Genomic DNA, 27279 nt, shown 5'->3' with positions numbered 1-27279 from the left:
TCAAAACCGTCTGTAGCTGCTCTACTCAATTAATTTCAGCATGGTCACGCTGCTGACATTACATGAAAGACAATCATCTGTATGTTATGAGGTTACTCACATAGATGTCTGTTGGATGTAATTCAATAAACCTTGTGGTATTAGCCAGGAGAGAAGTTGTTCTCTGGCTAATACTTACCGGACCCCGTTGTGTAGGAACGTTAGGAGAAATGAATGTGTGAAGAAACATCAACCTAATGAATATCTGGAAAAACCTTCAATTCTACCAACCGTGAAAATCTACACTATACATACACAAAATATTCTTTTCATAAAATCAAAAACAGCTCAATGAAATACGGTTTCATATATATGATCACTCATAAATCTGTTACGGTAGTAATGATTTTGTGAAGGATAAGACTATATGCTTTGAATCTGAATATTTCAGAATAAACTGGGAGTATAACATTGAAGAACATTTTTTCAACTTCTTGATTCTTATATAAACGACTAGCGGACTCTGCGAACGTCGTTCCGTCTAACATTCAATGGATGAGCAGATTTAGGATTTTAAAATTGATACAAAATTATGTAAAATGAGATAAATAGTAGTGGTATGTAATAAAATAGATAGGAATTGGTAGTAAGAGTGCACTTTTCAGTAAAGTACCCTGTGATATATATGTAAGCTGTCAGTTGTGTTCCATTATAACACGTCACTATTATGACTGATGTTTTGTATCTTCCATTATTATTATTTTTATTGATGGAATATCATATTTTAATACTTATTATTCTATTCCCGATGAAGGCAAATCCAAAAACTCAGAAATCATAAAAGTTGGTCCAGCCGTTCTTGAGTCTTCTATAATTTTTATTTTTATTTCTAAAGTTTGTATTTCACTAGAAATTATTATTTGATATTTTTTCAAAGTGCTTATTTACATTTACAATTATCGTTACTCGTAATTTTATAATATGTTATTATGTAATGATTAGATTTTATTTCAATTTAACTTTTCCAATATTTTATATTGATATTTTATTTTATATTCCTTCAACTTCTACTTTTCCACTAAGTCTATTTACATCTCAATTCATTTCTTCATACATTACATACATATGTTTGAATAGAAAAAAATCCATATATTATATAGATATATTATATGTACATTATATGTGAGAATTATATTTCAGAACCACTCCATCATAAACCACCTTGTAGTTACGCCTCTGAGGCGGAAACCGACCACTAGTTTTTACCCGAATGAAAGAAATATTCCATATCAATATACTCTGCCCATTGATTCATTATGCTTTTTAGTGCGGTACCGATCATATCTAATAATAATGACTGGTAAAAGACGGAAAATTACTGATGAGTTTGCAAAATGAAAAAGAAAATTAGGAAATTAAAAAAGCAGAAAATGAAAAACATTTATAGTAAATAATGAAAGGGTTATGATCATGCTTTTATTATTTTCAGTAGGAGTGGCGACAAGGGTCTTATTCATGAGACATGCTCATTTGTACATTTAGCTGAATTGGCTTTGTGTACTTAACTGCTCAATATTCTTGGCAGTTGATATTGTGCCTGCCATTTTGGCTCATTGTGCCTTAAGGATGTTCATGTGTCAAGTATTCTATTTAGAATCTTGCAAAAGAAATCACACTGTCTGATTTTTGTTTATTCTGTCTGTTCACAGTTGATTCATTCAGGTAAATTTTTAGGTGAGTCAGAATCTGAAAGTGATACATCGCGAAGCAGTGATAATTCTCGAGATGATAATATACAGAGGGGTCATAGAAATCTCAATTCGACGGATGATGACTCAGATGCAAATGAAGACGCACCTGTGAGAATTATAACAGAGGCGCAGGTACAGGATGTCCCAACTACACAAAGTGATTCTCTGTCTGTAGTCAATCTGTTAGGTGTTGATCCCTCTTCAGACACGGTTATGGGAGAACCTATAAACGGGGATATTGTAACAAGATGGACTGTTTATTTGAGCAAAGGTATCGATAAAGAAATTCGAGATTCCCTATCTAACAAATGGAAACTTCCTGAAAATTGTCCCCTACTCAGTGCACCAAAACTGAATAATGAGCTGCAAGGATTATGTTCGGGGATACAATTGAAGAAAGATGCATTTTTATCGGCAGTGCAAGATAAAATGGGTAAAGGTCTTGGTGCAATTGGCCAAGTTTTAGATTGTTTATTGACTGGTGACAATCATAAAGATATTAAGGAAAAAATCATAGCAACATTGGTAGACTCTGCCAAATTATTGTGCGAGAGTCATTTTTTAATTTCGAGACACCGAAAACATGAGATTTTCCCGATGATGAATGAACAAGTAAAAAAGATTGCTGAAGAATCTCTATCGGATCAGTTCCTTTTTGGGTCTGGGTTTGCAGAAAAGTGCAAAACGGCACAAGCTGCTCAAAATGCTTGTAAGGAATATAAAAAACCTGTTCAACCATCAACTTCTTTAAACTTCAAGCGACCTTTCCAGAAGCACAGAATAAATAATTACCAAAAAGTGGACTACAGGATCCAAAACGAGGGCTCGAGGTATCAAAGAAAAATGATCACAAGGAGGATGCAAGAAAAACGAAGGAAATAAATCAGGTATCTACCAACTATGCTGGTCGACTCAAGTTGTTTTTGGTTGATTGGCAAAATATTTGTTCTGATGTTAACATACTGCACTGTATTCAGGGTTATAGTTTACCTTTTGTAAAAAAACCTCATCAGTCGTTCTACAAAATTCAGAATAATTCTAACAGGGCACATGAAGATCTGAAAAAGAGTATTTCTAATTTACAGTCGATAGGCGCAATTCAAAAATGCAATCCAAGCAAACGTCAGTTTGTTTCATCATATTTCTTAGTGCCTAAATCCAGTGGTGGTTACCGATTCGTTTTGAATTTGAAAGAATTGAACAAATTTATGATATCACCTCAGTTCAAACTAGAAAATATCAAAGCTGTTCGAAATTTGATTATTCCAAATAGTTTTATGTGTACAGTTGATCTCAAAGACGCGTATTTTTTATTCCGATCAAAGAATGCCATCGTAAATATTTGAGATTTTATTTTGAAAGTGTGCTTTATCAGTTCACTTCATTACCAAACGGCTTAAGTTCAAGTCCTTTTATATTTACAAAAATCATGAAGCCTGTACTACGACATTTGATATCTAAGGTATATTGAGTTACCTGGATGATTTACTAATTATCGGAAAATCCGCTGTGGAATGTGTCAATCATACAAATATTGTTATTCATCTTTTAGAACAATTAGGATTCATTATAAATTCTACTAAAAGTATTTTGGAGCCAAACAAAAATGTAAATTTTTGGGGTTCATTTTTGATAGTGTAAATATGGTGATAACGCTTCCTGATGAAAAACGAAAAGTTGCTTTATCAAAATTAAATAAATTACTAACTAAGCAGAATTGTAAGATACGTGAATTAGCAAAAGTATTGGGATACCTCGTTTCTCTATGTCCAGCTGTGAAGTATGGTTGGTCATATACCAAACAATTAGAGAGAGCAAAATATTTTGCTCTCAAAAGATCGTTGGGAGATTATGAAAGGAAGGTAAAAATTATAGAATCGTTTAAAGATGACATCAGATGGTGGATTCGTAATATTCCAGAGACTCAGGAGGACTTGAAAATTAAAAGTTTCGATATAGAAATATACTCTGACGCTTCTTCTACTGGGTGGGGAGCAGTATCGGGAAATGAAAAAATTCATGGGTTTTGGATACAAAACCAACAAAATTTACATATTAATCAGTTAGAGCTTTTAGCTGCATTGGATGCTTTAAAATCATTTACACAATTGAAAAATAATTGTAACATATTGTTGAGAATAGATAATACAACGGCAATTAGCTATATCAACGGAATGGGTTACGTGAAATATATTACCTTACATGAAATTACACGAGAAATTTGGTAATGGTGTAAATCTAAAAATCTTTGGGTTTTTGCTTTCTATATTCCTTCTAGAAAAAATATTTATGCTGATGTGGAATCACGGAGTCTCTCTATCGAAACAGAATATTCATTGAATGACAGAGTATTTAGTAAAATAAAACAAGTTTTAGGAAAACCATGTATCGATCTTTTTGCATCACAGCTTAATGCCAAATGCAAGAATTATGTATCTTGGAAAAGAGACCCAGATTCCATTCACATACATGCATTCACAATATCATGGTCAAATTTATTTTTCTATGCATTTCCGCCATTTTCAATTATTTTGAAGGTACTTAACAAAATAATAACGGATAGAGCTGAAGGAATTTTAATAGTGCCAGATTGGCGCACGCAGCCATGGTATCCTATTTTTATAAAGCTCATGTGTTCTCAACCAATTCATTTTGAACCAAAATCAAACCTAATGCTGAGCCCTTTCAGACAACCGCATCCAATATGGACGAAGATTACCCTGGTTGCTGCGCGCTTATCAGGGAAACATATATAAGAAGCGGAATTCCTGAATGTGGTATTCCAACCCTACTTGAATCATTAAGTACTAATACTAAAAAACAATATAATAGCTCGTTGAAGCAGTGGTGGGTATTTTGTAACCTGCATGAAGTGAATGTTTTCGAGCCTAGAATATCAGATATAATTCAATTCCTGCAAGAGAAATTTGAGTGTGGAGCAAATTATAATACATTAAATTCCCACAGATCAGCATTGAAATTAATAATTGTATCGCTTGATAATGAAGATGTAATAAAACGTTTTCTCAAAGGAGTTTTCAAATTGAGACCGGTTTTTCCAAAATATTCCACGACTTGGGACCCTTCCCAGGTTCTTGAATATTTGGAAACACTTTATCCATATCATATCTTATCATTGGATGAAATAACGTACAAGTTAGCAACTCTCTTGGCATTGGCGTCTGCTCAGAGGATACAGACTATTGCTAGCATAAAAATATCTGACATAAGGGACATGTCTTCAAATATACAAATTAATATTTCAGGAATTATTAAAACTTCTGCGCCCGGCAGGCAACAGCCGGTGATAATTTTACCGTATTTCTATGAAAAGCCAGAGATTTGCGTTGCAAAATGTCTGAGTGAATACCTATCAAGAACACAAAAATTACGAGGTATTGTCAACAAATTATTCATAACACTTAGGAGACCATACCATGCTGCTTCAAGTCAAAGTATTTCACGATGGATCAAAACAACCTTGACTAAAAGCGGTATTGATACTCAAAAATTTTCATCGCATTCCACGCGGCATGCTTCCACTTCGGCAGCAAAACGTAGTGGAGCAACTATTGATGTAATCAAAAATGCGGCAGGGTGGTCTGAAAAATCTTGCGTGTTTGCCATATTCTTTAATAAACCGTTGTTTAATAGTAAAAATTTTGCTGAAGCTATCATTTCTAATTTTAAAAATTAGTGGGAATTTAATCTATATAAAATTGTTATTGTTGTAATGTTTATTGTTAATGTATTTTATAAACTATATATTCATTACTACCGATATGATATAATTTTTTTTATGATAAGTTTATGAACTCAAATTACGAATTATTAAATCATAATGATTAATTACAGAGTATTATTCAGATCGCTGATATGCTTTAAACATCTACAAGGTGGTGTATGATGGAGTGGTTCTGAAATATAATCTAAGATTAAACGACTTACCTGTAAGGAAGTTCAATCTTGATAATATGAAGAACCACTACATCATAGACCAACCCAACCCTCCCTCATTTTTAACTTACCCTTACGCGATCTGAAATAGGTGCACCAAAAATCATAATGAATCAATGGGCTGAGTATATTGATATGGAATATTTTTTTCATTCGGGTAAAAACTAGTGGTCGGTTTCCGCCTCAGAGGCGTAACTACAAGGTGTTCTATGATGTAGTGGTTCTTCATATAATCAAGAGTGAACTTCCTTACAGGTAAGTCGTTTAATCTTAGAATATGTATGACTTCTATTTGTATTTGGTGAATAAAACATTAAAAACATCACAAAACATCGAAAACATTGATGGAATATCATGTATCGGTACTTTTTATTATATTTTTTTTGAGGCATCGACTACAACGGTCATTAGCCTTGTATTTCCGAGATTGAAATCACATGTGATCTACACTTTCTTCATCAGACCTGTTTCATTCCGAAATTTTATCCGAATTGTTGCAGTGTGTCAGGGAGAGAGCAATCGTTTCTAGCTTGGTTATATATTGGACACACTAGGAGTAAATGTTCTACCGTAAGTTGTACGTCGCTGGTGTCGCATTTTGCGAGTCTGGTACCGCACAGAAGATAACTAGATGTTATATGAATATGTCCAATTCTCACTCTAGAAAGTGCAATCTGTTCCCTTTTTTGTTGTGATGGAAAAGGTAGTATCTCGTCAACTTTATTTTTTATGATTTTCAATTTATGGTTACTATCATCCCACTCTTGATTCAAACTGTCTCTTATTTCATTTTTGATATGGATTTTTATGTCTTCAGGTCTAATTGAGATGTCAAATAATTTTGTCCAGTAGCAATATCTGCGAGTTCATTACCGGCTATTCCTATGTGTCCTGAAACCCAGAAAAGAATTATTCTTTTGCCAGAGGTCTGCAGGATGTGGACTACATTTGATATGATCTGGATTAGAGGTTCGGTATTGTAACTTTTTTGTATAGCTTTGAGTGAACTACAAGAATCGGATAGAACCAAGTAAATTTCCCCTTCCATTGTCTCGATAAATCTCAATGTTTGGAGAATGGTGTATAATTCAGCTGTGAATATCGATGATATTGTGTTCAATGTCCATTGGTGAGTTTCTCCATTGCAAAAAAATGCTCATCCGACTACTTCTGTAGTTTTTGACACCTCAGTGTATATTACCGTACAATTTTCATGTTTTTTTGTGATCTCATGCAATATTTGAAGAAATTGAATTCGATTAGTATTTTTTTTTTAATCTATCACACTGACGTCCAAAGGAGTAGTTCTCCGAAGGAGAAAGAAAAAAATTGGTGATAACTCAAAATCATCTGCTATTCGTTTTTTATTCGTTTTTCTATTGGGTCTTTGTTATTCACATAATATTTGAAAAACCGCTTCCTGCAGGAAGAAGATGGACAAATACTCAGTTTGGCGGATTATACTGTGATAGTTTACACAGCTGAAAATTGGTATGATCTGAAAGTCAAAGTAGAAGATGACTTGAAATATTTTGACACTAAACTCCTCCTTTTGAATATTGAAAAAACATATTACTTACCAATTAGTAGTCTTGAAACTTCTCTGCCCACCTATGATTTGACTAATCAGCAGTATTTGAAATTCGAACCAGTGAAAAAATAACATACTCAGGTATATACCTAGAACCACACTTCAGAATTTTTTACATATCTTGTGAAAAACTACGTTGTCTTTTATTCAAATTGAAACAATTCATATCTTATCTAGACCTCAAGCAAACAAAATTGCATACAAAAGAGAAACTCATTTTGATTATGGAATCATAGGGTAGGGAGGTGTGTCACAAACTTATCTGAACATGATAGAAGTCTCTCAAAGAGGATTCCTCAAAATGATTCTGCCGAAATGTTTTCAGATATTTTAGTGACTTCCCTTCACAAACAGAAGTATTAGACATAAGGCAACTTCACACCGTACAATCTTGAAGAAAAAATTAATCGTTTGGGGAACTTCAATAGGAAAAAACTTTTTGTAGATGGCTCAGAAAATTTCGCCAAATCAATGAAATCGCAAAAAAATGTGGTGTAATGAAAGTAGATTTACCAATAACGGATGGTTCAACAGGAATATACATCATTACTGGCGACAAAAAAATGAATATTTACATGAGTTACCAATTTTCAAGAGAGATATGGTATTAACGTAAGACAGGAGAATGTGTAAAGATTTTCTCAATACAGCTATGCCAGGAAGATGAATAGGAAATAATTGTCCTATTGAATGACCACCACATTCACCGGAACTTTCTTTTCTAGATTTCCTGTTGTGGGGCTTCATAAAAAATAAAGTATTCAGATTTTTTTTAATATTGAGGAATTGAAAGATTCAATCAGGCATGGCTTTCACTCCACAGAACTGCACAAGCACACTATTTCTAGAGCAGGTATTTGTTTAAGAAATGATGAAAGACAATTTGAACATTTAATGCGATATATCGTGAGACGGTAACTTAAAAAATGTAACGTGAGGCATTCCGATTTATTATTTCCTTACATTCTCTTTCGCAATTGTTTCTTTTTCAATGTGGTGTATTACGATACTATAAACTATGTGCTGATATTTTAATATTTGATTTCTCATTGAAAAAGAAGTTGAATGATAAAATTTTGAAGAAACATAAAGAAATACATATGTTGTAATATGTCAATAAATTTGTAATCACAGTGACTACCAAAATGTATAAATAAATATATTGATGATGGATTTCAATGAACGAAACGTCGTATTGGAAAAGGGGTTGAACCAGATTATGAAAGACATGAAGAAAAGCAAAGAGTTCTTGTGTCATTTTTTGATATTATTGAAAATGGAAAAAATAAAATGTGTCGTTTTCAGTTTTTTGCAAATATCTCAGAAACGGTTGGTGATTTTAGTATCTGAGAATACCATCATGTTGCATTCCTTAAAAGGCAAATGTTGCTTCATTTAATCGTCCTTGTCGGACCTACCGCTTCCGAGGTAGCAATAGTGGTATCAGCTAAAAAAAAGGCATGTAAATATAACGTTCGTTTCTTCACTTTCTCAGTGGAAGTATCAGTTTATTCATCAGAGTATAATATACCCAAATACTTCATATTTACGTATTCACTAATGAGAAAATTAGCATAATCATGGATAGTGTTAATAATTTTCATCGAAAAACAGATAATAGTATTCATATTTTTTTTTTTAATAATAATTATTATTTTACGTTTGTTTGAAGGTGATCGACAATGTTTCATGATGAATTTCATTAGTTCGAACTTCCATTTTCTGATAATATACGAAAAGATTTGAAATCCCTAAAAAACCAATACAAATTAATAAAATTACTGAAAGTAACAATTGTATTAAGCAAAAAAACCTTGAAAGGAAATTACAGTGAAATAAAATACAAGTAAAAAAATAAAACAATTTAACAAAAAATAAAAATTAAGAGATTCCAGACCAAGTTACTTCACGACGTTGCGATTGTTAGGATCCACAATCGTCTTCGGCTGATGACTGGACTGATTCCTCCGAAAGATGACTATTCATGGTTCATTCGAGTACTTCGACTCATCTCCTCTTTCCTCTTTTCGCTTCACCGGTTTTGTGGGAGATGACCGTTTGGCGGGAGTTGGCCAATTTCCGCCTGATTATGAGTTCCATATGTTGCGTATCTCTAGGCTTCTGTGAATTTCCTCCTAAACCAGTGTATTATCCCACCTTGGGACCACTTAATGTTATGTTGGTGTGTCCAAACAGGATCTGCCATTCCTGATTTGCTGGTTTCACTTCGCTGTGTGGGTTTCTTGCGCTCGGCAATGCGCACTTTCAATGGCCTCTTAGTTTCTCCTATATAGGATTTTCCGCACTGGGTATCCGGTAAATGGAATTCTTGCAATCGTAGTTCGCGTTAGGTGGCCTGGTTTTCGTGACGTTACTACGGATACAACATCAGAACCTTATTCAGATCTGAAAACACTATCCGTAGCAACCTAACGAAAACCAGGCCACCTAACGCGACCTGCGATTCCAAGAACTGCATTTACCGGATACCCTGTGATTGCGGAAAAGCTTATATCGGAGAAACCAAGAGGCCAATGGAAGTTCACATTGTTGAGAACAATAAACATACACAGCGAGAGGAAACCAGCAAATCTGGAATAGCAGAGCATGTTTGAACCATCAACATAACATCGTGTGGTCCCAAGCTGAGATCAGGGAGGAACACTGGTTTAAGAGGAAATTCAAAGAAGCCGCATACATGTTGTCCAACAATATATTCAGCCAAGCTAGCGTAGAGATATGCAACATATGGAAACCCATAATCAAGCGAAAAATGGCCACCTCCCGCCAAACGGCCATTTTCCGATAAACCGGCGAAGCGGTTTATCGTATTGGTTCCTTTAGGGATTTCAAATCATTTAAAATATTATTCGACAATGGAAATCCGAAGTAATGAAATTATTAAATATCTCAGTTTGGAACTTCTTCGTTATACAGAAGCAACATATCCTTTCATTATTATCATGTGAATATGTATTTCAAATATTTTTTTATGTTTCATTTATAGATTGTTTCGTGATTTTTCGAATTACGCTTTCAAAATTTTGTATGATTTATGAGTATCTTAGCTCCGTAAAACTTTCCCGAAAAGAAAGAACGTATACAAAGAATTTCTTTCCACTTATACTCGTATTAAATAGGCATTCAATTAACAACGAAAATATAATCATTCAAAAGCTTTCCTAAAAAAATCTTAAACAATAGTTTGTCCCAAAACAATTCTAATAAAGGTTAATTAAGTCTCATTCTTGGCCTTGATCTCCATTCAAATTTACAACATCGTTCACCGCTCTGATGATGAAGTTCAAGATCAACCATTCTTGTGTGCTGGTTATCGAAAGTATCAAAAATTACGATGAGGAAAAAAGTCAATGTCATCAGATACGTATTTGTTTGAATTTATACTGATACTGATTTATACTTCCGTCATAAAAAAAAAACAAATCCATCAAGTCGAACATCTGATAATGATAAAACATCATATTTATGGAAAAAGAAGTCACCAATTAATTGTTCCATGTTTACATACTTTCTGGTTGGAACATTTGAGAGAAATGTTTTTTCGTATTCTGTAGAAAAATCTATAAAACTCTGTGTTTGCGTTAACCAGCTGTCATCCCTCCTACAAATGACAACTCTCAGAAGTCTTGAGACGATTAACGAGGTCCTAACTTTTAACGTGCGATTCTTAGCACGTTAGATACTTTATACATTGGTTTTTTAAATAAAATAATTGAAACAGGTAATACATTTCGGAAATAATCCTAATTTTGTCTAAGAGTGAAATCATTCGAAGTTGGCCTGGGTTCTCCGCTGAAGAACATTACCTCATTACTGAAGATGGTTACCGGATTTTGGTGGAAAGATCATTTTCCAAAATTACCCAAGAAACGCCTATCATTATAGTTCATGGCATAGCTATGAGTGCACTTGGATGGGTTAACAGAGGAAACATTTCATTGGGTAAGTACAAAATGTTCACTCAAACATTTCAACAATTTTTATCATCAAACAAAAACTAGAAATGAATGAAACGATAAATTTCAAAATATTGTTATTGTACTTTGTACAGCAATTTCAAATTTTTTTGCTATGAACTATAAATATTTGATTTTTCATTTCAGCTCGTTTATTGGGTGATCTAGGCTATGACGTTTGGATGCTGAACTATAGAGGTTCATGGTACAGCAAAAACCATATCATATTGAAACCAACTGATTCGAATTTCTGGAAGTTCAAGTGAGTTTTCATTCATAATTTCTTGCGGCTTCAGTGCCTAAGAATAAAGGTTCATCTGATCATTCATGGAATTTTCCTTTCTTATCTCATCATGATGAAAAAATTCAAGGCTAGACCACAAAAGTATAGTTTTCCAGCTAAAAAAACCTTCTTTCCAATAAGCATCAATAAATTATAATTTAGATTGAAGATTTACGTAATCACCTACGTCATCAGCAAAACATAACTGCTCTCAAGCTAAACTTCCACATAATTTATGAATGATGAAAACAAAACTGGACCTAGATTTGAGCCCAGAGGCACACCTGAAAAAGTAAAATATGTTCTAGATTTATAACCGTTATAGGACACGAATTGTTTTTTACATGTTAGCATTGGCTGACAGAAAGTATTCGAATAACCAAAACATCATGCTCAATGTTATCAAATTATTTTGAAAAATTCATATATATTACATCATCTTGGCCATTGTTACGGAAATAATTTGAGTGATAATGACTAGATTCGTAACTGTACGTTCTACTTGTATTCGATCATATAAAATAATCTCAAAAACTTTAGAAAACATACATAAAATATATATTTATCTGTGATTCTCTAAATGTGCTCTTTCAATACCTCATGAATAATATCATGTCATTTTCCAAAATAAGTTCATTCGCCTCCTTTGCTGTCAGATATCACTTCAGATTTCCATACTGTATATGCTCAATATTTTCAGTACATATTTTTGTTTGAATAAGAAATTATGATATGTAGTGAAGCAAAATCTCACAAAATCTCTCTGAATATTCAGTACCACGAATCACTTTGAAAATGATCATTATGAAGAGGATCTCTGAGAATCGAGATATATTCATCCTTCAAATCAGGAAAATGCAGAAGCTGTAGTCATCGGAATGGTTGACAGTATTTCGAGGAGAATATTATTGAAAAATTTACTCATTTCATTAGACAATATATTCATAGGGCTCTACACCCCAATGACCAATAATTAAAAATATTAAAACTGGTATTAAGTGGAATAACTGTGAAATTTCCAGTAACACTATTAGATTATCAGAATAATCATTATTGATTTTGTTTGTTTATAAAAAAAAGTTCTCAAGGTCAACATAAGTTTTTGTGACTTTACTGACCATTCAATAGATCACAATTTTCACAGATACTAATAAGTATATCTTGTCGTTCCAGTATAAACCATTTAGGTGTTTATGACGTGAGATCAACAGTGAGAATGGTGAATGAAATAACAAATCGACAATCTATATACATAGGATATTCCATGGGAGCAACTGGTTTTTTTATTTATTCGTCGACATATCCAGAAGAAGCCAAGAGATATGTCAAAGGAATCATAACTTTGGCTCCAGTCATCAATTACAAAGATGTGAAATCTATTTTGAAATTATCGCGATATTTCTGGCCCTTTGCGAGAGTAAGTATTAAGTGACATCATCTGAATACCAACAAATTTTTTCTCACCAGATTGGACATCAAAGTTTGTTAATACGAGGTGTGCCTAGAAAATAATGGGACTTTTAATTGAGTCAATCTGAAATGTTTAGTGAAACTCGGTAAATTCACAACAGAGACCTATTTCCTCTTACAATTGTTTGGGGATGAATGCTTCAGAACAATGGTGCAGCCTACGTCAAGTCATTTTTGGTCAAGCATGGGATCCCTATATTAGTACATATACCCAACTCACCAGATATATCTATGTTTGACTTTTTTATATTCACTAAAGTGATGATAGCTTTGGCAGAAAACAGGTGTGATACTTCAGAATTTCTATGAATATGCTGCCAAAAAATTATTCGAAACAATGTTTTCAACAATAGAAAATCCGAATGAAAAAAGTGAAGAGATAATGAGGAGAAGAAAATTGAAAGGGATATGTTGCAAGATGTAAGAGAAAAAAAAAGTTACATCAGAAATCACCTTATTTTCTTGTCACTTGAAAGTATTTTTTATGATAATGTGTTATGTTGGATTCCTGATATTATATTGATTAATAATTTTTTGTCGATTAGGAAATAATTTTTTATGCGTTTTTTTTCTTGGTATTTTTATTACCTATAATCAAAATTACACTGTTTACATCCGGAATTGTGGTATTGCAATCTGCTCGGTTATAGATCATCTGAGCTGAACACGGTATAACATATTCTACAACTCTATTCCATCCCAACATTTGGAGTGAAGAAAAACTTTTTTTCAATTTCTAAGACCATTTTGACAAATACAATTGCAAATTGCAATTGCCGTTTTTCACAAAATTATTACAAGATACAATTTCTTCTATATCAGTCATTATTACAATTGTTTTTTGTTGCGCGTAATTTCAAATCTACCCTCCCTTTTTTCTCCAACAGCTTTAGTTTTTGAGATACCGCTTTCGATCATATTTGTGTACTCGTTGCACTCAACTTTCATAAAACCGGGAAACTCTTTTACAAATTCAATTTTTGTTACCATGTCTGCAATATCAGTAAAAATGATCTCAACTATTTCTGTAACATTTGTGGTAAATATACATTCAGAAATTGTAGACTAAGTGTGACGAAGTTCGTGAATTGCGTATATCTTGATCACTTTGGATTTCCTATGAACACCCGTGACAAGTAATGGGTGCCTAAAATGGTATGTAAAACATGCGTGGAGTCTTTGAAATAATGGGCGAATAAGAAAAGACCCAATTTCAAGTATTGAACACCAATGATCTGGCGGGATCCCCCAAACAATCAGAACGTTTTTTATTTTTGGGTAGTTGATATAAAATATTTCAATTGATGAAAGTGGAACCCATATTTCTCCTGGGCCCTTCAACCAGGAAGGAATCAACGCATTGGTCAGGAACCTTTCTGAGAAAGCATCGGATATTTTAGCTTCCCAAGAAACAATAATTCCTTACTATCGGCATAAACAGAAAGAGATTCACTTGCATTATTTCCGGAAGTTGATGACTTTGTTTATTGTTCATATATTCCGGGTTTTTTAAAAAGTGATGGGGATAGACAAATATGACCCGAATAAATGTCGTTTATTTATTGATTCCTCTAAACGTAGCCTGAAATGTGTGTTATTTACCGATAGCACATTCAACTGAAGCTTCTTCAACTTCGACTGTCCCTTCTATTATGAGGAAAATACCACGAACATAAGTGGCTACTATGTGAAGATCTATGGTGAATTTCCTGCTCGGACAACAAGGATGCTCTTCAAAATATCCTAGTTTAGTTTGTCTGTGGAACAGCAGAGCTGAGTCTCGGCACTGGGTTCGAAGAGACTAGCCTTCCAGGCAAGTTAAAGTTTCGAGGAAACTGAATGTACCTAGGAATCGTATGATACTGCCGCTTCTGCATATCAAACTAGGCCTCATGAAACAATTTGTCAAAGCTCTAAGTAAGGATGGTGATTGTTTTAGATGAATCTCCAAAATTTTCGTAATATGAGTACAAAGAAATTGACAGCCGGAATTTTCGATGGTCCACTAAAAATAAGGATGGAAAAGACGGAAACTTTGATAGTTATATGACTGATTAAAAAAAAAAGACTAGAATTATATCGTTTGGATTGCACAACTTTTACTGGTGAACAAATAAAGCTATGCTGAACACGTTGAGAAGATATTGTCGCACTTCCAGATATGAATATCAAGGTACACTTCCTACACAACCATTTGGACCATTTGCCTGAAAATCTTGATGATCTGAATGAAGATAGGGACACGGTTCCATCCTATGAAAAGAAATATTTTGATAAAAATTGCTAGTTTTTCAGATAATTGTGGAACTAATTAAAATATTTCATCTGAAAAATCACGTTTTTCTTATATCTTAAAAACCTATGCTGGTACGAAAAATTTTACTTCAGATCCAAAATCAGCACCCCGAAAATGTATATCAGTCATAATATTTTATGCAACAGAAACTATGTTCCCTTAGGGTCATTCTTATGCGTGATCATAAAATAAATCCTAACAATTTACAAGCAGTTAATTGATCCCAAATAAAATTTATTTTCTCTTCATATCTATAATAAAACAGCAGGCGGCATTTTCAATTTAAATTTTGTTGATCTTTACGTTTGAGTAATATCTTTGCATGATTACTTTATGAGGAACTCAAGTAAATTTGTTTCAATACTTTTTAGAGATTAGTATACTCCCTCTGGCATGGTGAAATATTGCCAGGTTATTCAGTGCTTCTGAAACCTTTTTTGACGAATAAACAAGGAATATATTTCATTCAGTTCTTCCTGAATATAATATTTGGAGACGATTTTGAACAAATTGATCCTGTAAGTATGAATACTCAGTTTATATTTTTCGAAAAAGTTTTGAGTTAGTTATATAACATTAATAGACCGCAAGCCCATTATATGGTTCCTTCCGAAAATGTATGTAATCTTATGCTGACAAATGTTGAAATCTTCGAAAAGTGAAAAAAATAACCCAATGAGGGTACTTTATCGAAAGGTCTTGTATGGCTTCAATAAATCTAGATAATCATTACAACTGGTATATCTGTGCTAGCCAAACGCCGTTCCATAAAAAAATTGGACACGAGAAAAGAAAAATTTATTTTCGAAAAACTGACCTCTAAATTAAAAGATGATGAATACCTGAACAAATTTTGTGAAATATTTTTTCTATATCAAAGAAGATTATTTATTTTTTTTAAATATACAGTGTGACCCATTTAAGATGGAAGCACCCTTATAAAACTTACATTTTTCAACCGATTGGAATGTTTTTTTTGTTGGGTAGATATTCAAAAAGTCTATTAGGACACCAAATATCATGAATAAATCTCAATTTCCAGGGCCAACTAATCTTATTTTTCAAGGTCAAAAATCTAAAAAAATTACTAGCGATTTTTTTAGAAAAACTCTGACTACACCACTGGATTTGTGACATTTTCAAATGGGTAACATGTAAATTACGTTGAAATGCGTCAATCAATAAAAAAGTTATAAAGGAATGAAATTTGAAAAATATGCCGTTTAATCAACCCACCAATTCATGTTCAGGAATTTTATGAAAATTCTGTATACTCCACTGGATTCAGAATGTCTTGAAATATTACTGATCACAGTTTCATCGAAATCTGTTCGGTAATGAAAAATTTATAAAGGAATAAAATTTGAAAAATATGTTGTTCAATGGAATTTTAGCAACGTTCTTACTACACCACTGGATTAGGGGCAATATTCAACAAAATATTATTTATTCGAATAAAATTCATGAAACGTTTATGGGAGAATCAATTTCCTTTCATAATGTATGTCGAACCATATCAATCAATCAGTTTATCACAACAAACTTTAGTGTCAATAATTTCAAATGAATCTACAAAAAACTAACTGTAAGTACATTTTGCTAATTGCTACAAACTAGCGAAAAACAATCTTTTATTCACAATCAATGTAAAAATAGAAACCAAGAAGATACCGAATTGAAAAATAAATGAGTGCAATTCATATTCTGGTGGCCTCCACCAAACTTCCATCCAATTCAATGCATTTATCATATCGCTTACGAATATTTTTTAAAGTATTCCTCAATTGTTGTGGAGTAATTGCATCGCAAGCTTGCTGAATTCTGGTGCACAGTTCCACTCGATTCCTTGGTCGTGATTTGTAAACCTTTTGTGTAACATAACCCCAAAGGAAAAAATCGAGTGAAGTAAGGTTGTCACCTCACAAACCACAAGAGGGGACTAAATCATCTGTCGGTAACAAATAAGACAGATGGGTATCCGCGGCTAAGCTAAACAGTGGAGATGGGAGTGGGTTAAACAACTTAGCAAATTTCAAATAGATCTTAATGGGCGCCAGGTAAATTTAATCCTCCAGATACCCTAAGTAACTCACAATATCAATAACTTACCAATTAATATTGGAAATAAAAGATAAAAATCCCCAATATGATTTATTCAGTAATCCTAACTTACATGGATTAACCAACAACGCTTCTAAGACAACAATGCAATATTCACACTACTACGCGATGTTCAAATGTCCATACAAGAGCGCGGTGTATCTAACCACGAATTCAATCAGCCATAAATTACGGTAGTAACGACGCTCAAAAAAAACTACAATACGTCGAGTAAAACTACCACGAAAATTGAGTAGGTGAAATCGTAAATACTAGTATCGGATGGTAAGACAAACTCGTTTGCGTCGCGTGAGCTCAGGCGTAGGCGCATCGGTGTCAATCAGCAATCGTGAAAGGAAGAATATACCTCAATTTCCGTTTCACAAATATCTATGTCAATCAGGTATCAATAACAAACTCTTAATCAATAAACGATAAACAAACACTATATCAACAGGTATCAATAAACATAAGGGCAACAATTATTCAAATATCTCAGTATATCACAAATATTCAATTAAATCAATTATAACTTGCGTGCTCCTTTTGGGCCCCGGTATATGGTGTTAGGCTACCCTGTAGTATGGCGGAAGTGGATCACCCTGTAGTACTGCTGAGATGGATCACCCTGTAGTACGGCGGAGATGGATCACCCTGTAGCACCACCAAGATAGATCACCCTGTAGGGCACGACAAGCTGGACCAGTAATGGATCACCAAATAAGATCCAGAAAGAAAATAAAGGAAAACAGGAACCCTTGACGAAGACAAAAAAAAAAAGCAGGAAGAAAAGCAGGAAGAAAAACAGGAAGAAAAACAGGAAGAAAAACAGGAAGAAAAACAGGAAGAAAAAGCAGGAAGAAAAACAGGAAGAAAAAGCAGGAAGAAAAACAGGAAGAAAAAGCAGGAAGAAAAAGCAGGAAGAAAAACCCTACGGAAGAAAATTCTCAATCAGAATCAGATGAAACAAGGTGAGATTCAACCCCCATTCAATAGGACTATTTGACTAATCAATACCCCTGGTATATTTTCATCAAGCAAAGTAGCAAGATAACAAGAGTATATTTTTGGGTGCCCTGTATAACCATATGATCCGTAAAAATCAAGAAAATTGAATGAGTGTTGAAACCTCTCTTCAATACTAATATTCAGTTGAGATATAACGATGGAACCAGAAATTACTAAAATCATTTAAAACACATTTAATGGTAAAATTCTTACCCTGGCCAAGGGGTTTTCTATACGATTCTTCGTGTGCGGTGTTCTGCACGGAAGTCCTGCTGGGACTTGATGAGTGACTGAGGGCCTTCTGTTTCTTATGAATCTAGAGACGAGAAACGAAGGTTGTAGAATTGAAGAAGTGATATCATAGCTAAGATCACATGAGAGATGCGACAGTGATTCAGACATACCTAATTTCGGAAATCCTTCCACCTGGCACGAGTTCGGTATCCACCACAAATCCTCAAAAGAGCTTAAGTTTCCGACTGCAAATATCCACACCAAAATGACCAATCAGTCTTCCACTATACAATCCTGACTTGTAGGAATAATCCCCGTGAAGGATGGCACAAATACAACCAAATATATCCTACAATCAGTCTGATGATACCCTTTGAACTCCGAACCAAGCTCACCGAAGGCTAACTTCCAAATACTAAGAGAATGCCACATCTGACAGCTAACCAGTTGTTGCCACAGTGCATCCAATCTACACTACAAGCACCAAGGGGGCGCTGTGCACAACATCATAAATCTAACAATTCCTCCACAGCCACTTGATACATCATCAACAAGTCCATGACCCATCAAAACTCCTTCTCAAAGCAATGCAACCCTAAAACAACCCTTGACAACTTGAGTAACCGATCAATCCCTCACCCGTGAACAACTGTAGAACTAGTTCGGTGTAAGTCGACGGAACGACACTACGAAAGTTCGGCAGATGTCAACCAACAGCTGTCTCTTAACCTTGTTTACGAATATTTACAAAATATATTGTTCCAACCTATTTTCAACTATTTACCAATCCTTATTCATGCGATGGAATAGAAACATATAAGGTAAGTCGCCATAACCTTCCCTTTCAGTACAAATATTAGAGCATTCATATTATGCAGAATATTTACCGAAAATATCAAACAGTATTCAGAAACCCAGAGGTAACTAATATTGTTTTTCAGGCGATATGGCTCTAATATGTCAGTAAACCTTCTGGAAGTGATGAATAACAATCTATGCAAGAAATATTCTCGGAAAGGTATAGGGAATACGGCAGACAACGGCTGAAAAAAAATGATAGGTGAAGAAAACTGAGAAACCAACAATAACAACTATTTCAACCTAGCGAGGAATTTCGGATCTCCAACGTCGATTGGCAATAGGAGAATGCGTAAGTACTGGTCAAAGCAGTTAGTCAGGGAGCATACATTTATTCTTATACATTTCAGGTATGGTTTTCTATGGAACGGAAGATTCCCATTACTATGATGTTAAATGAATAAAATGAACTTGTAACTGAATTACATTGTTAATATCCTCTGAATAAAGATCTTAAAAGGTAAGGTAGTGGTTTTGAAAGGTCACATAAGAGCAGTTTGATCTAGTGCTAAATTGAAACGTAACAACTTCTTTGAAAATGTAGGTCGGGCACACTGACAAACCAGATGTGTCCCTAGCTGTGACGAAAAGTTCGTCATCAATAAATGACAATTCTGTCGATTCCATAGTAAATAAACGAACAATATCTACAATATTTACAAGTAAATTTAGACCGTTACAATTCCCCCCTTGCCTCAAGAAAATTTACTAGCGTAAATTTTCATCAGCGCTAGCTGACTTTAGGTCTTTCGCATTCCATATTCCCTTATAATTACCGTCTTCATCTCTTAATTCATATGTCCACGGGGATACCCTTTTTTTAATATAAAAAGGCCCGACAAATCTTGGCGCTAGCTTAGCACTAAAATATTTGTCCGCCTCCGATACCACAAAATTCTTCCTCCAAACGGGTTGATTTGGCCAAAATTCTTCACTCCTTCTTCGAAGGTTATAAGTTTTTTCATTCTTTCGAGCAGCCACATCTAACCTTTTCCTTATCTCCTCAAAGAGTTTTCTAAATCCTTCAGGCCTCGAATCTTCAGCAGGTTCACTATCAACCAATAGATTTTTCCTCCGAGAGATCTCCTCTCCGCACAAAACCATTGAGCGGCCGAAATTCACGAAATATGGAGTGTGGTTAGTCGTCTCATGTCGAGCCGTTCTCAAGGCGCATGATAGCTTGGGTAAGTTGAAATCCCAGGTCCTGTGATTATCGGACACATACATAGCCAACATTGACTTCAATGTTCTGTTCACTCGTTCAGTCGGGTTTGCCTGAGGATGATAATGGGCATTATACCTAATTTTCACCTTATATTCTTCCACGAGTTTTCTCATCTGTCGAGATCGGTATTGCGGCCCATTATCGCACAAAAGAATTCGGGGAACTCCATATACCAGAAAAACTTCCTCTTCGATCTTCCTTATGATGATTTCTGCTGTTGACGATCTTAGCGGAAAGACTAATGAAAACTTGCTGAAGTAATCTGTTACGACTAAGATAAATTTATTGCCTTTTGTAGATCTAGGTAAGGGTCCCATGATATCACTGGCGATCATTTCCCATGGCCGGGTCACTTTCGGTTGTGGAGTCATTAGTCCATTTGGTCCTCTGAGGTCGGGTTTATAGGCGGAACAAGTGGAACAATTTCGAACAAACTTCGACACGTCAGATTTCATCTTTGGCCAATAATGCCTTTCCCTGATACGATGGTAGGTTTTGAATATTCCTTGATGTCCTGAGGTCGGGTCTGCATGAGCTTCAATAAGAATTTTCTTCCGATCCGCTTTTGGTACAACTAACTTCCAAACGTCGGTTTGGTCTTCTAATTCCACGTAACACGGTTTGACGTACTTGTAGAGTGATCCCTGAGAGAATCTCCAATTGGGGTATTTTTCGGGTTGTAAACTCACTCGATCTTTCACGCGCAGGTACCACTTGTCCAAAATCTCTTCTTTCATCTGCTGGTTGATGGCATCAATGACTGGGACCGATCGAGAAAGGGTGTCAGGAACGATGTGATCCTTCCCTTTCCTGTGAACAATTTTGAAGTCATATTGCTGCATGCGGACTGCCCATCTTGCCAGTCGTCCTGATGGATCTTTCAAATTCTGTAACCAGACCAAGGAATAGTGATCGGTTATTACGGTGAACGGAATAGCTTCTAAATAAGGTCGCAGTTTTTCAATCGCCCACAGCACGGCCAAGCATTCCCTTTCTGTAGTAGAAAAATTGCGCTCTTGTTTCGTCAATGATCTACTCAAATAGCAAATTACTACGTCCTCATCCTCGCGAGTCTGAGTGAGAACAGCGCCAATTCCAAATGCCGAGGCGTCTGTTTGCAGAACAAATGGGAGGGAATAATCCGGACAGCTCAAGACTGGTGCTGATATAAGACGTTCCTTCATCTTCTGAAAAGCGATATCGCAAGTTTCGGTCCAATCAAACTTTCTACCCTTTTTCAGCAGCGATGTGAGTGGAGAAACGATGGATGCAAACTCAGGTATGAATCTCCTGTACCAGGAAAAAGTACCCACCAGTCTCCTGACATCTTTTACCGATTCTGGTCTAGGAAGCTGCAACATAGCCTTGACTTTATCGGGGTCGACATGCAATCCATTTCTATCTACAACGTATCCCAAATACTTCATTTCTGGCCTACAAAATTGACACTTTTCGAAGCTAACAGTGAGATTTGCTTCTCTCAATCTGCGGAAAACTTCATCAAGAATTGTCAGATGTTTCTCCAGAGTTTGGGTAACGATCACTACATCATCCAAATAGACGAAGACGTGTGGTTCTAGTTCAGGTCCTAGGACGGTATCGATCAACCTCTGCCACGTTGCTGGTGAATTATGTAATCCGAACGGCATCCTTTTAAATTGGAACAAACCACGCCCAGGAACGGTAAACGCTGTATACGGTCTCGACTTTTCCGCCACAGGAACTTGCCAATACGCAGACTTGCTTTTTCTTCCTGTTTTTCTGTGACATGTGAGGTGACATTTTGGCGCCCCACGTTGGGCGCCAAAATGTCACCTCACAAACCACAAGAGGGGACTAAATCATCTGTCGGTAACAAATAAGACAGATGGGTATCCGCGGCTAAGCTAAACAGTGGAGATGGGAGTGGGTTAAACAACTTAGCAAATTTCAAATAGATCTTAATGGGCGCCAGGTAAATTTAATCCTCCAGATACCCTAAGTAACTCACAATATCAATAACTTACCAATTAATATTGGAAATAAAAGATAAAAATCCCCAATATGATTTATTCAGTAATCCTAACTTACATGGATTAACCAACAACGCTTCTAAGACAACAATGCAATATTCACACTACTACGCGATGTTCAAATGTCCATACAAGAGCGCGGTGTATCTAACCACGAATTCAATCAGCCATAAATTACGGTAGTAACGACGCTCAAAAAAAACTACAATACGTCGAGTAAAACTACCACGAAAATTGAGTAGGTGAAATCGTAAATACTAGTATCGGATGGTAAGACAAACTCGTTTGCGTCGCGTGAGCTCAGGCGTAGGCGCATCGGTGTCAATCAGCAATCGTGAAAGGAAGAATATACCTCAATTTCCGTTTCACAAATATCTATGTCAATCAGGTATCAATAACAAACTCTTAATCAATAAACGATAAACAAACACTATATCAACAGGTATCAATAAACATAAGGGCAACAATTATTCAAATATCTCAGTATATCACAAATATTCAATTAAATCAATTATAACTTGCGTGCTCCTTTTGGGCCACCCGGTATATGGTGTTAGGCTACCCTGTAGTATGGCGGAAGTGGATCACCCTGTAGTACTGCTGAGATGGATCACCCTGTAGTACGGCGGAGATGGATCACCCTGTAGCACCACCAAGATAGATCACCCTGTAGGGCACGACAAGCTGGACCAGTAATGGATCACCAAATAAGATCCAGAAAGAAAATAAAGGAAAACAGGAACCCTTGACGAAGACAAAAAAAAAAAGCAGGAAGAAAAGCAGGAAGAAAAACAGGAAGAAAAACAGGAAGAAAAACAGGAAGAAAAACAGGAAGAAAAAGCAGGAAGAAAAACAGGAAGAAAAAGCAGGAAGAAAAACAGGAAGAAAAAGCAGGAAGAAAAAGCAGGAAGAAAAACCCTACGGAAGAAAATTCTCAATCAGAATCAGATGAAACAAGGTGAGATTCAACCCCCATTCAATAGGACTATTTGACTAATCAATACCCCTGGTATATTTTCATCAAGCAAAGTAGCAAGATAACAAGAGTATATTTTTGGGTGCCCTGTATAACCATATGATCCGTAAAAATCAAGAAAATTGAATGAGTGTTGAAACCTCTCTTCAATACTAATATTCAGTTGAGATATAACGATGGAACCAGAAATTACTAAAATCATTTAAAACACATTTAATGGTAAAATTCTTACCCTGGCCAAGGGGTTTTCTATACGATTCTTCGTGTGCGGTGTTCTGCACGGAAGTCCTGCTGGGACTTGATGAGTGACTGAGGGCCTTCTGTTTCTTATGAATCTAAAGACGAGAAACGAAGGTTGTAGAATTGAAGAAGTGATATCATAGCTAAGATCACATGAGAGATGCGACAGTGATTCAGACATACCTAATTTCGGAAATCCTTCCACCTGGCACGAGTTCGGTATCCACCACAAATCCTCAAAAGAGCTTAAGTTTCCGACTGCAAATATCCACACCAAAATGACCAATCAGTCTTCCACTATACAATCCTGACTTGTAGGAATAATCCCCGTGAAGGATGGCACAAATACAACCAAATATATCCTACAATCAGTCTGATGATACCCTTTGAACTCCGAACCAAGCTCACCGAAGGCTAACTTCCAAATACTAAGAGAATGCCACATCTGACAGCTAACCAGTTGTTGCCACAGTGCATCCAATCTACACTACAAGCACCAAGGGGGCGCTGTGCACAACATCATAAATCTAACAATTCCTCCACAGCCACTTGATACATCATCAACAAGTCCATGACCCATCAAAACTCCTTCTCAAAGCAATGCAACCCTAAAACAACCCTTGACAACTTGAGTAACCGATCAATCCCTCACCCGTGAACAACTGTAGAACTAGTTCGGTGTAAGTCGACGGAACGACACTACGAAAGTTCGGCAGATGTCAACCAACAGCTGTCTCTTAACCTTGTTTACGAATATTTACAAAATATATTGTTCCAACCTATTTTCAACTATTTACCAATCCTTATTCATGCGATGGAATAGAAACATATAAGGTAAGTCGCCATAACCTTCCCTTTCAGTACAAATATTAGAGCATTCATATTATGCAGAATATTTACCGAAAATATCAAACAGTATTCAGAAACCCAGAGGTAACTAATATTGTTTTTCAGGCGATATGGCTCTAATATGTCAGTAAACCTTCTGGAAGTGATGAATAACAATCTATGCAAGAAATATTCTCGGAAAGGTATAGGGAATACGGCAGACAACGGCTGAAAAAAAATGATAGGTGAAGAAAACTGAGAAACCAACAATAACAACTATTTCAACCTAGCGAGGAATTTCGGATCTCCAACGTCGATTGGCAATAGGAGAATGCGTAAGTACTGGTCAAAGCAGTTAGTCAGGGAGCATACATTTATTCTTATACATTTCAGGTATGGTTTTCTATGGAACGGAAGATTCCCATTACTATGATGTTAAATGAATAAAATGAACTTGTAACTGAATTACATTGTTAATATCCTCTGAATAAAGATCTTAAAAGGTAAGGTAGTGGTTTTGAAAGGTCACATAAGAGCAGTTTGATCTAGTGCTAAATTGAAACGTAACAACTTCTTTGAAAATGTAGGTCGGGCACACTGACAAACCAGATGTGTCCCTAGCTGTGACGAAAAGTTCGTCATCAATAAATGACAATTCTGTCGATTCCATAGTAAATAAACGAACAATATCTACAATATTTACAAGTAAATTTAGACCGTTACAAGGTCAGGCGATCTTGGTGGCCATCCAATTAATGTACTCCCCCTTCCTATCCAACGATTAGGGTAATTTTGATTCAGCCAACTCTTCACAATTCCCGCATTATGTATGGAACAACCATCTAACTGAAAATATAAATTTCTTGTTTCTGCAAGGGGAAGTTCATCTATTGCGTCCGAAAATTCATTCCTTAAAAATTGTAGGAGAATTGCGCCATTCATGTTGCCGTCGAAAAAGGATGGTCCAATTATCCTTTCATTCAGTATTCCACACCAAACGTTCACTTTTTCTGAATACTGCCTTTTACAGTTTATCACCCAGTTAGGATTTTCAGTGGCCCAATAGCGAATATTTTGTGATGAAACCACTCCATTTGTTGTGAAACTAGCTTCATCACTAAATAAAATTTTCTTTAAAAATTGCCTGTCATTAAGATACTCGCCCTGGGCCCATAAGCAGAATTCCAATCGTTTTTCTTGATCACCTAGTTCCAGAGTATGTAAAAACTTTGGTTTAAATGGCCTCAATTTATTTTTCTTCAGACATCGCCTAACATTCTCCCTAGGTAAGTTTAAATCTAAGCTGGCATCCCTCAAACTACTATTTGGATTATTTCTGAAGTTTTCTAATATAGTCTGGTTATTTTCGTTCCTTCTTCGTATATTGTTCTTTAAAATATATGTGGTTACTGCTCCAGTCCGATTGAAAACTTGGTTTATTTTATGTACCGTGCTGTTACTTATGGCTGGACGATTTGGGTGTCTTTCATTGAATATTCTAGTTACTTCTCTTTCACTCCGGTAATCATCACCGGAAAGACGTATAATTTCGATTTTTTCTTGAATTGACAATTGAGCCATTATCTGTTTTTATTTTGAAACACAAATTATTCAGTTCACTAATGGTGCGTAACAAAATGACAATTTAACAAAATGACAATTCATGCGCAAATAAATAGATGAGAAACTGTAAGTCACAGCTAACTTGTTTATTTCATTAATGCATTCTGAATAACAGGCAGTTAAAATTGCAAATCTCATTTTTTGCTATTCAACAAAAGGAAGAAATCACAGCTGATGTTACCTACTGGAATGATAATAATTATTATCCATTGCATATTTTTTTCGTTATAATTTCTATTGGGAGTACATTAGACTTGTCTTATATTGTTGAAATTGTTTTCATGAAGATTAACCAGGAGTTCTCTCCTGATTGTATTTGTTTATGTATCCACTCCACTTCGAGAAATACCTATAGACTATTTTCACCATCATGATTTTCAGATGTTATAATTGCAATTGCAATTATAATTGCAATAATCACCCCAATATTTTTTTCAATAATCAACAGTGGTGTAGTAAGAACGTTGTTAAAATTTCATTTTACAACATATTTTTCAAATTTCATTCCCGTATAACTTTTTTATTACTGAACAGATTTCGATGAAACTGTGACCAGTGATATTTCAAGACATCCTGAACCCAGTGGTGTATTCAGAATTTTCATAAAATTCCTGAACATGAATTGGTGGGTTGATTAAACGGCATATTTTTCAAATTTCATTCCTTTATAACTTTTTTATTGATTGACGCATTTCAACGTAATTTACATGTTACCCATTTGAAAATGTCACAAATCCAGTGGTGTAGTCAGAGTTTTTCTAAAAAAATCGCTAGTAATTTTTTTAGATTTTTGACCTTGAAAAATAAGATTAGTTGGCCCTGGAAATTGAGATTTATTCATGATATTTGGTGTCCTAATAGACTTTTTGAA

The 27279-nt window shown here is 35.1% G+C and overlaps 2 protein-coding genes and 2 long non-coding RNA genes across 5 annotated transcripts in view; all 4 read left to right on the top strand.

Annotated features, from left to right (window-relative positions):
* Nucleotides 1–27279, top strand: part of LOC111509068 (lipase 1) — a 39198-nt gene that overhangs the window by 5125 nt on the left and 6794 nt on the right. Inside the window, exons 2-5 of one of the 2 annotated variants that reach the window (XM_074173829.1) lie at nucleotides 11058–11241; nucleotides 11403–11517; nucleotides 12712–12955; nucleotides 15676–15822. In XM_074173829.1, coding sequence (XP_074029930.1) covers nucleotides 11058–11241; nucleotides 11403–11517; nucleotides 12712–12955; nucleotides 15676–15822 — 690 coding nt within the window. The remainder of the gene's footprint in view (nucleotides 1–11057; nucleotides 11242–11402; nucleotides 11518–12711; nucleotides 12956–15675; nucleotides 15823–27279) is intronic. The other variant, XM_074173830.1, reaches the window with a different exon arrangement.
* Nucleotides 1311–7614, top strand: LOC141481746 (uncharacterized). Its single transcript, XM_074173831.1, has 3 exons — nucleotides 1311–1425; nucleotides 1714–2617; nucleotides 4420–7614. The coding sequence occupies exons 1-2, from the start codon at nucleotides 1374–1376 to the stop codon at nucleotides 2610–2612; spliced, it is 951 nt and encodes a 316-aa protein (XP_074029932.1). The 5' UTR covers nucleotides 1311–1373; the 3' UTR covers nucleotides 2613–2617; nucleotides 4420–7614.
* On the top strand, nucleotides 16293–25688 carry LOC141481745 (uncharacterized). The gene is made up of 2 exons (XR_012465144.1): nucleotides 16293–17214; nucleotides 25512–25688. It is a non-coding gene; the product is annotated as an uncharacterized lncRNA (long non-coding RNA).
* Nucleotides 25017–25292, top strand: LOC141481744 (uncharacterized). Its single transcript, XR_012465143.1, has 2 exons — nucleotides 25017–25120; nucleotides 25179–25292. It is a non-coding gene; the product is annotated as an uncharacterized lncRNA (long non-coding RNA).

Source organism: Leptinotarsa decemlineata, unplaced genomic scaffold, assembly GCF_025532065.1.
Source record: "Leptinotarsa decemlineata unplaced genomic scaffold, Ldec_3_MD MMD2_tig00000505_RagTag_RagTag, whole genome shotgun sequence".
NCBI lineage: Eukaryota > Metazoa > Arthropoda > Insecta > Coleoptera > Chrysomelidae > Leptinotarsa > Leptinotarsa decemlineata.
This window is presented reverse-complemented; position numbering and strand designations above follow the sequence as displayed.

Bases quoted from the DNA above. Each gene is read 5' to 3' on its own strand.
- LOC141481746 (XM_074173831.1), top strand. From the start codon at position 1,374: ATGAAAAAGAAAATTAGGAAATTAAAAAAGCAGAAAATGAAAAACATT. The intron at 1,426-1,713 runs GTAAATAATGAA...GTAAATTTTTAG, and splicing joins GAAAATGAAAAACATTTATA to GTGAGTCAGAATCTGAAAGT.